The sequence below is a fragment of the Ascochyta rabiei genome, chromosome 14, assembly GCF_004011695.2.
Source record: "Ascochyta rabiei chromosome 14, complete sequence".
NCBI classification, from domain to species: Eukaryota; Fungi; Ascomycota; class Dothideomycetes; order Pleosporales; family Didymellaceae; genus Ascochyta; species Ascochyta rabiei.
This window is the reverse complement of record NC_082418.1, coordinates 427,682-439,369: the sequence shown is the minus strand read 5'-3', so window position 1 is coordinate 439,369 and position 11,688 is coordinate 427,682. Positions and strand designations below refer to the sequence as shown.

Sequence of the window (11,688 nt, the reverse complement as noted above, 5' to 3'; positions counted from 1 at the left end):
AGCAGATTAAGTGCTATTGTACCTACAAGGAACATAAGACCTATCTCTTACCTTAAGAGGCAACAAGCACCTAGTAGTCGCTAGTAATACATTATTTGCTAATAATACTCCTAATAGGAAGAGCTTCCTAGGATATACTATTAAACTATACAGAGGACTTATTACCTAGAGAGCTACTAAATAAGACATAGTTACTACATTAACAACTAAAGCAGAGCTACTTGCCCTAGCACAGATAGCTAAGGAAGCTATCTTTATCTTACAACTGTTATTAGAACTTAGTATACACCTCCTACAATTAACAATTACTATTTAATATAACAATACCTAGACTATCTAATTATTTAATAAAGAAGTCTTAAAACTCTAAACTAAACTACAATATATAGATATTTATAACTAATAGCTATAACAAGAAGTAAATAAAGGCACTATAATAGTAACCTATATCCTATCTACTAAGATGTTAGCTAACAGACTTATAAAGGCTCTGCCTGTAAGTAAGTAGTTAACCTTTCTAAGGCAGCTAGGACTAGAGAAACATACTAAACAAAGAACGCTAGCTAACACCTAGATAGAATTACTTAACTAAAAGCTTGCTAACCTAGAGGTAAAATAAGAGCTAATTACCTCTAGCTTTAATAAGACCTTAAAGCTAAGGGGGTGTGTTAGATAACTGACCTTGCCGAACCAAGTTAGGGATTTGGGGTTAACCTTGGTTAACTTAGGGGCTAGCGGCACACACACATAAAATGAGCCATTAAGACAGATAATTATTAATTAGTAACCTTGATTATTATCTTTGCACATTAAGCATATTATCTAACAATTATACAAGGTGTTCTACTGCTACTAGGCTAGAATAACCTAGTTACTTATGCTATAGTGTAGTAGAGGTTCCTTATAGTCTCTTTTTAGTTTTTAACATAGTTTTACATATATAGTATAAGGCATCTTATAATTCCTTATACTCTAGTACCTATTACCTAAATATTTTAGTAATAGTAAAGATAATTTTGTTATCTAATCTTTGTAGGGTTGTTAAATTTGTCTAGGTATCTTACTAAATCCCTTATTGTCTTAGGAGGTAGAAAGATACTAAATTACATAATAGGTTAAGGTAGACTGCTATGTTATACAGTGTTTTTCTGCAGGTTCTAGACTAGTTTATTAAACTTAGCTTAATTAATCTATATCCCTTTATCTACACTTTTAAGTTTCTAGCCTAGATATAGTTACTAGGCATTAGTAGGTAGAAGATATATATATAGTTAGGGTTGTTTAGTATATAGCAGGTTAATCTTTAGTTAAGGATAAACAACTTCCTTAGTAGATAGCCTTTAGCATTTCTTCTACCTAATACTGCATTAAAGACAGCTTTCACGTTTATAACTCTCTAGCCCTCTAGTTATTCTCTAAGGATTTTAGGAGGTAGAGTGTGTAATTATTTTACAACTAGTGTTCTTAAACAGGTTGTACTTTGTCTATAAATTAGCCCTTAAAACGTAGTATCTTTTTTACCCTTAAATTGTATAAGCTTATTTATTGTCTTATTTAGTTTCTACTACTTAGGTACCTTATCTAGATTAATATAATAGTAATCCTGTATACTATACTGTTGTCTACATTTAGGGTATTTTACTGCCACTATAGTAGTAGGTCCTTAATCTAAAGGCTGCTTAAGTGTAGTAGTTTTCCTACCTACTGTACTTTAATTACAGGGTCTGCCCTAGTTACTAGATAGCGCGCTTTTAGCATATTAGGCGTCCCCTTTAGTGCTCTAGGAGGTTCTACCCCCTTTAGTAAGAAATAATGCATTACTAGCTATAAAGGTCCTATATTTCCGTAATCTAAGAGGATAATACATTATTATATGTTCGTAGAAGCGTTTTATTATCTCTTTTTAGCTTATACTATTTGCAAATTAACTATTATCCTAGAAATTTGTAGACTATATAGGCGCAACTTTGTTTACAGCTATTAGGAAGTCTTTTATTTTTACCTTTAATTATTATAATTTAGTAACTTAATATGTATTAACCTCTATAGCTGCCTAGTTGTACTTAGCTAGCTATATGTCCTATTATAACGTACTTCTTATTAGCTTAAGAGCTAAGAGGTATCTGTTACAGACTTATTCTTGTTTAATTTATTTGTTAATTCTAACTATTAATTACAGGTTAGTAATCTACTGTTAGAGTAGTTTGTCTAGAAGATAGTATGTGTATAGCAAGTATAGTAACATAATTAACTAGATAAACGTAACAATCTGTTACTTGCTGCTTTGTTCTTTCTTATACTATTTAAGGAGTATCTTGTAATATTTAAGGTCTTCCTTAAAAGCCTTCTAACCTCTAATTAATAGTTTAGTTAGTCTTATTAGGACTTTTATGCTAGGAGCTAGCGCGTAGTCTATAACAACAGGCACACATATAGATAGTAGTTTTAGTGTTTCTTAGACACTAGATTTTAGATTTATCTTGTTCTAGATATTATAGACTATGTATCTAGTATATAGTTATGTAATCCAGCCTGTATAGTCTGTGTAGTCCCTTAGTATTATTATAGAGTTATAGTAGGTTAATTGCGCTATTTTGTGTTAGTTATAGTAGTAAGACTCTTAACTATTAGATAGTATAATAAATAGGTAATAAGGTAACTTAATAATATTAATAGTAGTTTGTTCCTGTTCCCCTGTGTTTAGTGGGATTTAGATTCTTCGCTAGTGTGCTAAGCCTATTGGTCCCTGCTCGATTGTACAGATCTAACCTTGCTAGAGCTTATTCTATCTAACAGGAGGACAATCTAACCCTGGCTAAATAGGAGGAAGAGGTAATTTATAAAAGAGAAAAGGGCTTGTAGGTAGAATAAGTTATAGGTTCTAGTTAAATAGAAGGGATACATAAAGCTAATATAAGAACTACTAGAAGCGTTATAGATATAAAGGCCTAGAAGGCCTTTACAGCAATTTACCTAGTATGTAAGAAGTAGTTATAAGAAAGAAGAAACTTTTTGTTATTTATAATAACCCTTATAGGGTTCTATTAGGAGATACTGTGTAGGATATAAGGCCTAGTATAGACGAGCTTAGAGACCTTATAACGTACTCCACGGGCGAGTCGGACACACAGGCGAGTCGGACACTTAAATTCACACTAAAAATTACAATTCTTAAACCTTAATATCTCTACAACTACACAATAAAATTATTTAAAAATTAATATACTACGCTGCATGTATATAAAGATAAAGACTATAGAAGCGCTTAGCTTTCCTCCTATTAATGTAGAAGTTAGTAAGTAAGATATAAAATACAGGGATTATTTTAGCGTACTTTTAAATACCTCTATGTGTATCTATAATAGAGCTTAGTGCTTCTAGACTCTTTATTTTTATATAGATGCAGTATAGATTTTAAATTTCTAGACAATTTTATTTTGTGGTTGTAGAGATATTAAGGTGTAAGAATTGTGATTTTTGGTGTGAATTTAAGTGTCCGACTCGCCTGTGTGTCCGACTCGCCCGTGGAGTACGTTAGTAGTAGCATTCTACCGCCTTATACACATACTACTAGGCAACTAGTAGTAAGCCTTAGGACTTAAAAAAGATAGTTTTAATAATAGACAGGGTATAACAGGTAGTAGTAGCTGCGTTTAGGGTCTAGTTCTGTGTAATACAGTAGTAGTAGTTAACCTTATAGTTATTGTTGTTATCCTCTCTATTAGCCTTAATAGTGCTACTACGTGTTAGCTGTAATATCTCCTTAAAGTTATAGTAGGGCGCAGCTCTATAGAGGAAAGTAAGTAGTAATAGCAGGTAGGTATGCGCAGCTCTATAGGGGAAAGGAAATAGTAACAGCGTAGGGGCGTAGGGGACTCTATAAGGAAGGGATAGCAGCGCTAGCGCAGGGGCACAGGCAACTCTATAGGGAAGGGAGAGTAGTAACAGTAGGGAGGCAAGCAGAGCTAGCAGGTAGATAAGTAGCGCTTGTTAGGGGAGTTAGAGCAGTAGCAGCAGGATAAGCAGGATAATAGGGTGTACTTTAGACAGCAGTAGAGTATAGTAAGTAGGCACTTAAATTAGTTAATAGTATTCTTTAGATTAGGTTAGCTATATACCTAATATAGACAGAAAACCTTATAGTAGTATAGGCCTAGACTACCTCTATCTAGTTTATACGCTTAGTCTAGGACTAGAAAGCTAACCCTATAGTAGCTATAAACTATTAGAGGTAGGTATTAAGCTAGTTACTACTACAACGTCTAGATAACAGTATAGTAGGCAGCGCAACCTAGGTACTAGGCTTAGTAGGGGAACAGGCAGTGCAGGAGGTGGTTAGGCGCTTTACCAGCGTAGGGTTAGCTAGGGCTAGGTTAAGCGTAGACTTATACACCTGCTAGTACTTATAGTAGGTACCTAGTAAGAATGTTATATTAGAAAGAGAGCCCTATAGTAATAAGAAAAGGGTAACTTATAATAGAAGACAGGCTAACACCTCTAGTTAGCCTTGTTACTACCTATACTCTAGGTGCTAGGCGTCTTAATATAGGCGTTACTAGCGCGCACTAATATCTTAGCTAAATTTGTTAGGAACATAGGGCTAGAACAGAAACACGTACTTAGATGTACTGCTAAAAATTGTACTAGGTATAGCAGAGCTTAGTGTTTATAGTAAAGAGGTGGTTGTTATAGATTTAGATGTGCTTAAACTTAGTATAAGTGCAGTAGGTCTTACTAGCGCTAGAAATATAGTTAGCTAGGGAAGAAATTAGCACGTAAGTAGGCCTATAATAGACGTAGGACACTTATTAGGCTAGCTAGTAAGGATAGTAAGAAGGTAGCACAGGTAGTATAGAACAGCGCTAGCAGAGACTAAGACTAGGTCCTTATTAACGTACTCTACGGGCGAGTCGGACACACAGGCGAGTCGGACACTTAAATTCACACTAAAAATTACAATTCTTAAACCTTAATATCTCTACAACTACACAATAAAATTATTTAAAAATTAATATACTACGCTGCATGTATATAAAGATAAAGACTATAGAAGCGCTTAGCTTTCCTCCTATTAATGTAGAAGTTAGTAAGTAAGATATAAAATACAGGGATTATTTTAGCGTACTTTTAAATACCTCTATGTGTATCTATAATAGAGCTTAGTGCTTCTAGACTCTTTATTTTTATATAAATGCAGCATAGATTTTAAATTTCTAGACAATTTTATTTTGTGGTTGTAGAGATATTAAGGTGTAAGAATTGTGATTTTTGGTGTAAATTTAAGTGTCCGACTCGCCTGTGTGTCCGACTCGCCCGTAGAGTACGTTATACTAAGGAGATATAACACTTATTAAAAAGTAACTAGAGGTAGTCTAATGAAATATAAGAGGGTGCTTATTAATAGGCAGTTACGTATATTATGCGTATTAATAAGTAGTTATGTGTATTAGGCTTGTTAATAAGCGGTTACGTAACGTCCCTGTCTGTTCTGTCTTTCTCTACTGTTCGTTCCTTTAGGGCGGAGTTAGGGGTCTTGGTTGGCTAGTACTTATGTTTGTGCCGTGCCCTAGCACAGGATCGTAACAGTAGGGACCACCCTAGGTGAACTACAGACTAGACTAGCAGCTAACCTACTAAGAGCTAGACCCTTACGCAACTACAACTAGCTCTAGGGTTTACCTACTACTAGCGTCCTTTAGCCTACATAGGATGTAGAAGGGACCTAGCAAAATATATAAAGCTTAGGAGAGATAAAGAAAGGAGGTATGTTATAGGCTTAGACAAGGTCTAAGCCTTAAGTAAGACAGGGCAGTTACGTGCCCTACAGACATATTAGAAGGACACGCAACGTGTTATCTCCTTAAGAAAAACGATACTATATTAACCCTTATTGCATTCTACCCTAAGTCTAGTCTATAACACTACCCTATATAGACCCTACCCTACCTATACCCCTACCCTATGTAGACCCTACCCTACCTCTACCCTCTTAGCAAGATGTACCCCTACCCTACCTAACCTCTACCCTTTTGCCACCGTATAAGTAGGCCTCTCTCTCTGCCCTCTTGTAGCTCGCTGTCTGTTATTTTGTTTAACGTATTCAACGGGTAAGTCGGCTACACGGGCGAGTCGGCCACTCTGCCAAGACCACACCAACATTCTACCCTATTATGGCTTACATTAGCCTACATTGGCATTGTTTATAGTAGTACAGTATATAATATTATTTAGTAACACCTTCTTTAGGCTTTTTACACGTGCGCAAGTTATGCCCTACGTTATAGCACTTTTTACAGCGTCTTTAGGTTACCTTACCTCCTTTAACACGTACTTGCTTCCTTGCCTTCTTACCATTACTACGCGCCCTAAACTCAGTTAGAGTAGTTAATTAAAGGCCTTCCTTAGCTGTTAGGACTCCCTCCTGCTGTAACTGCTTTCTTTTATGCAATTTACGTCGCATAGCAGCCTTATTTACTGCTTAAAGCCTAGTAATCTCCCTTTAAGCTAACACTAGCTTATACGCTACTATAGCTGCGCCTTTAGCAAGCTTTTTAAAGGCCTTAACTATTAAAGTTAGTAAGCTGCTTGCATGCCTTTAAATCCTCTCTTAAACCAGCGTTAATTGCGACCCTAATTGCAGGGTAGTGCTTGGGGTTTAGGACTGCTAGGGCTTATCTTCTACAGTAGGTAGCGGTAGGGTACGTAGGCAGACATCAAGACCTATTATAACCCGTTCTGGGTCAAAGGGGACTATTCCAGCGCCTTAGAAGCCTCCTTAGATATTGCTAGAAGTAAATGTCTCCTTGTAGGCGTCTATAAAGGGAGTTGTTAACGTGCACCCCCATATATAGTAACGTACGCCCCTATAAGCCTATGTGGGCTAGATTCGGCTGCAAGGCAGCCAGGGACCCTGGCACATCTGTATTGTATGGTATTGCCACCAAGCCCAGACGCGCACGCGTCGTTGTTTACCTGCCGATCGCGATCCTAGTCATCCTTAATACATGTTGGTGTAGGTAAGTCGATTTTTGACGCCAATTTTGATGACTATCTATCTGCCTGTTGGGTTAATTTGACAATTATCTATCTACTGCCCGTTGTATAGATTTGACTGCCCTACCCAGCCATAGCTCTGCGCTGGCACTGCAAATCTGAAGCTATCGTCGTAGTTAACTACGTTGTTTATGGTGTTGTTGATGGTGATAGACGTCGCTGGCGGCGGCGGCGGCGGCGGCGGCGCCCAGTACTGCGTTTGATCTGCCAATTGTCGCGATGGGTGCTGAAAGTAGCTGCCCAGAGGCGCTATCTGCGCGTTGTTGTGAGGTTGTTGGGGCAGGTAGAGAGGATTGTAAGCCATTGGTGGCAGCGGTTGATGGCTTGGGTGCCCATACGACGGCGGAGGCGTTGTAAAGTAAGGCTGCTGCCACAGCAGAGGCGTTGCAAAGTGAGGTTGCTGCTGCGGCGGCTGGCGAGGCGCTGGCGATGGATTTACTGGTTGTGAGCTGATTACTATGAGATTCTTAGCAGGTATTGCTTGTACTGGGTCCATCCGGCGCGGCATCAGCGCCTGGGTTGGCGCTGAGGCACTGGGTATATTGCTATTAAGCCGCTCAAATAGCGATGGATCGCGACGATTACCTTGTCTGCCTGAGCCAGCTGTGTGGCGGCGAGCCTTGTTGCGTTTTTGACGCTTAACACGAGGCTCTAGAGGTCTTGATAGCGGCGGAATTGTTGCAGATTGTGTTGTTATAGATTGTGAGCGATCAACCCACCAGTGTAGGTTAAAATCGCTGGGTTGTAGCGAGCCCGATCGCTCTAATATTGCAGTAAGCCTGTGCTAATAAGGCATGCCAAGCGACTGTGTATAAGTGCCTGTACAGGGCTTTGATTGGTGGTTTATAGAGTCGCGGAGTCGCAGATCGTTGCAGGCGAGAGAGTACTGTTTTGCTGTCAAAGCCAGCGCGTGGCGAGTAATCTGAGTAACAACGCCAGCAAAGATAGGGTGCTGGCAATCAGCTCGGATACCTCGATTCTGCATGGAATTAAGGTAGTTAAGGTGCTCTGATTGCTCTGTGTACAATGATTTAAGCTTGTAAAACAACTAAAGTACGTTAGCAGTGCTGCTATTAAGCCATAATTTGATAACCTGGTGTGCTCCTTCAACCTTGCTTGTTGCAAGGAGGTCATAATGGAGGTTCTGGTTTACCTAGTAGTTAACAAGCTTGTCTTTGTGGTAGCTAAACTAGTATCGATCGAGGTACCTATAGGCGGCTGGGGAGAGTTTTTTAATAGCAGTAAAGTTAAGCTTGTATTCCTCCTCTGTTTTTAAGTATAGAGTCTTGTAATAGAGCTCTGTAAACGTCAGCGTACTCTCTGTATTCACCCATCTTGTCCCTTCACAACGACGGCCAAACTGAGTTGTTAAGACCTGCCTAACGTAGCTAAGGACGTCCTTGTTTATGTGCCATCTACACATAACAATCTTAGGCCAATTAAACACTAAATTAAGCGCGTTAATGGTAGCTGGGTTGTTGTCTGTGATAAACAGGCGTATATTAATACCCTCTGCGTTAAACAGCTTGTGTAACTGGTTAAAAACCCATTAAAATACTAGCTTATCCTTTTAACGCATAAGGACAACCCTAAGGTAGTTTGTACAATTGTTGCTGTTTAAGCCTACTAAATTAAGTATTAGTATGCCGTATTTGTTTGTCTTAAAGGTGCAGTTAAAGAGGAGGACGTCTAGTAACTTCTTAAAGTTCGTAAGGCATTCGGGGGCAATTATAAGGAGAAATTCGATGTGTTGTTGCGCGTTAACCTCTATTCTGATATATTGTTAGTTGTTTTTGGCCCGTGCGGCGACTGTGCGGAGTCCGTGCAGCGACCGTGCGCGCGCAATCCAGCCAATTAGAGGCCACCGTTTCAATATTAGATCCTCAACACTATAGAAATATTGTGAGATTGCATATACCAATGCCACCACCTACACTCGTCCATCTCTAGCACTAACTGCTCCACCTTTGTTTTTATGCCTAGCTTCATCCTTAAGGCCTTCTGATACTCGTTGCGGACGTCTTGCCGTGTCCAACTTTGTCCTGGAAATGCTGCCTTGATCGCGCTGAGGGCGGGTGCAGCCCCTCTAGAGCTCTGGATAATAGAGACAACAGTCACCCGCTCCTCGTTGGTAAGCTCTCTTGTCTCTCTTCTGTTCTGAGCAAAGACAAACCTGTCCTTAATAGGAGGATGGTTGTGTATACACAATTTGCGCTCTTCTATATATAGGACTCTCTAAACTGACGTCTCTAGGTTTCCGCCATTATCAGCAGCCAGCCAAAACGCCATTGGACAGTCAGTACGCGTGCTAGCAGCTCCGCGACGCTTAACTGCACTGTTACTATTATTAACTCTCTTTAATAGTATCTTACGTCGCCCAGCGTTGCTGCAAGCCATCCGTAGACGGTAACGTCCTCCTCTTAACCATTTATCACGCCTATATGAGACACCGTGGTCCTTCGCCCATTAAAGCACTGCAGCTTCTGCGTCATCTAGGGTCTTGTACGAGGCCTCTAGAGGCGGCTCATGGCCTCGGAGTTTGTACAGAGTGTTATCCCACAACCCATCAAGGTCTACTTCGGCGACTAGTAGGTTGCGGCGTTAACGTTTTCGAGCTCTATAGGCGCGTCGACAGACCTTGCAACCAGGTACAATATCTCTAGCGTTGTTGTGATCGCTAGGAGTCTCTGACCTGTCCTCTTCTTCACCTAACGCGTCGCTAACAGCAGTACTCTCTCCAGCAACACTAGACGCTGGTGTTGCTGGCCGTGACAGCCGCGAGACGACAGAATCCTCATCCGAAACACCCCAATCGCCAGGGGACGGCAATCGCGACGGCGAGTACAATTGTGCGCCCTGGGCCGCTAGCGGCGGCGACAACGACAACGACAACAGAGGCATGGCGATAGCGTTAATAATAACAACAACAACAACAAGATAGAGATGGCGATAGAGATAGCAATAGTGTTAATAATAACAACAACAAGATAGAGATGGAGATAGAGATGGCTGACGCGTCAATAAGGCCTTAGATAAGGCGTTAAACGTTGCGTTAAGTGTTACAAAAGTTATGTAAGACGTATCACCTTTAGCAAAACGCTCTAACAGCTATATTTGTATAGTAATTAAGCTATTTCAGGCACTCGGGCGAGGCGGCGCGTCTTAGCTGCCTTATAGGGGCGTACGTTACCATATATGGGGGTGCACGTTAACAACTCCCGTCTATAAAGCATAGTAGGAACTTAGTTTTAGTAATATAAGTAATGTAGTTATATATAAGATTCTTAGCTTAGCGCCTATATGCCTTCTTTAGAGGGGCAAAACAACCTATATCTAGTAGTTGTAAGAGGTGAGATAAGTGTAGAGGCATACACAGTGTAATAATCTTTACTTTCTTACAGTATTGTTAGAAGTTAAGGGAGTTGTGGCTCTTGTGGCTATTAATAAGGAGCAGCTAGTGCACTCCTTAGGTGCGCGTCTTTGTATAGGCATTAAAGTGCTTTAACTAGTCTAGACCAAGCTTGTTAGTAGTCTATCCGTTCTTAGAGACTCTAATAACCTAGTTGTAGGGCAGGTTGTCCTCTTTGTACCAGGCAGAGAGGTAGTTACAGCCTTTAAAGATAATAAAGGGTAGAATAGCCTACCCTGTGCCATTAATGCCCTGTATAACTGTTGTCCACTCTTAATTACCCTACTACACTACCTTTAGCTGTCCTTAACGCTCTAAACCTGTAATAACTGCTTCTATAGATATCTAGCCTATTATAAAGCCTGTCTTATTAAAGTTGTATATGTTATTATCCTAGATGCTATACTTAGCTTTAACATTTGCTATAAGCCTAAACCAGCCTTGTATAATCTCTAGATCCTTACAGAGGGCTCTCTTGTAGTTGTACTTGCGATTAAACTTAACTTTAAGGTTAGGGCGGCGCTTAATAAATGTATTAGGCTAGTTTATGCTAACATGGCCTATAACGTACTCCACGGGCGAGTCGAACACACAGGCGAGTCAGACACTTAAATTCACACTAAAAATCACAATTCTTACACCTTAATATCTCTACAACCACAAAATAAAATTGTCTAGAAATTTAAAATCTATACTACATCTATATAAAAATAAAGAGTCTAGAAGCACTAAGCTCTATTATAGATACACATAGAGGTATTTAAAAGTACGCTAAAATAATCCCTGTATTTTATATCTTACTTACTAACTTCTACATTAATAGGAGGAAAGCTAAGCGCTTCTATAGTCTTTATCTTTATATACATGCAGCGTAGTATATTAATTTTTAAATAATTTTATTGTGTAGTTGTGGAGATATTAAGGTTTAAGAATTGTGATTTTTGGTGTGAATTTGAGTGTCCGACTCGCCTGTGTGTCCGACTCGCCCGTGGAGTACGTTATTACGCTTAGCACGCAAAGAATTAGCCATATCAGCTATAGCAGCTAGCTAAGGGGCAAATCCTTGTGCATCTAGCTTAAGAATGTACTTAGTAATCACATCCTCCTCAGTCTGATCTATATTCTGTTGACTTGGCGTACAATCAGCTTGTGCAGGTCATCCTGTGTATTAATTGCGTAGTGTGCTGCGAGGCGCGTTGTATATGGCTGCAGCGCGTTATATAGTA

General features: G+C 39.5%; 2 protein-coding genes across 2 annotated transcripts, besides 28 other annotated features; both read right to left on the bottom strand.

Annotated features, from left to right (window-relative positions):
• Nucleotides 1–828: part of a mobile genetic element that runs on past the window's edge.
• Nucleotides 1–843: part of a mobile genetic element that runs on past the window's edge.
• Nucleotides 667–843: a long terminal repeat.
• Nucleotides 676–869: a dispersed repeat.
• Nucleotides 830–2,668: a mobile genetic element.
• Nucleotides 844–847: a direct repeat.
• Nucleotides 2,477–2,519: a tandem repeat.
• Nucleotides 2,669–2,764: 96 nt separating the features above from the next.
• Nucleotides 2,765–3,112: a mobile genetic element.
• Nucleotides 3,047–3,050: a direct repeat.
• Nucleotides 3,051–3,543: a long terminal repeat.
• Nucleotides 3,051–5,333: a mobile genetic element.
• Nucleotides 3,100–3,546: a mobile genetic element.
• Nucleotides 3,537–4,891: a mobile genetic element.
• Nucleotides 4,836–5,333: a long terminal repeat.
• Nucleotides 4,889–5,329: a mobile genetic element.
• Nucleotides 5,327–5,588: a mobile genetic element.
• Nucleotides 5,334–5,337: a direct repeat.
• Nucleotides 5,586–5,927: a mobile genetic element.
• A 111-nt stretch (nt 5,928–6,038) lies between these two features.
• Nucleotides 6,039–6,094: a dispersed repeat.
• Nucleotides 6,093–6,821: a mobile genetic element.
• Nucleotides 6,822–7,214: a mobile genetic element.
• On the bottom strand, nt 7,088–7,561 carry EKO05_0008078 (uncharacterized protein; the record flags this gene model as incomplete). The annotated part of the gene is made up of 1 exon (XM_038946442.2): nt 7,088–7,561. One exon carries the CDS (start codon nt 7,559–7,561, stop codon nt 7,088–7,090), a length of 474 nt encoding a protein of 157 aa, XP_038796546.2.
• Nucleotides 7,215–7,239: a tandem repeat.
• Nucleotides 7,240–10,271: a mobile genetic element.
• Nucleotides 9,655–9,954, bottom strand: EKO05_0008077 (uncharacterized protein; the record flags this gene model as incomplete). Its single annotated transcript, XM_059637195.1, has 1 exon — nt 9,655–9,954. The coding sequence occupies one exon, from the start codon at nt 9,952–9,954 to the stop codon at nt 9,655–9,657; it is 300 nt and encodes a 99-aa protein (XP_059493178.1).
• Nucleotides 9,966–10,039: a tandem repeat.
• A 1-nt stretch (nt 10,272) lies between the features above and the next one.
• Nucleotides 10,273–11,034: a mobile genetic element.
• Nucleotides 10,346–10,458: a mobile genetic element.
• Nucleotides 11,025–11,463: a mobile genetic element.
• Nucleotides 11,462–11,688: part of a mobile genetic element that runs on past the window's edge.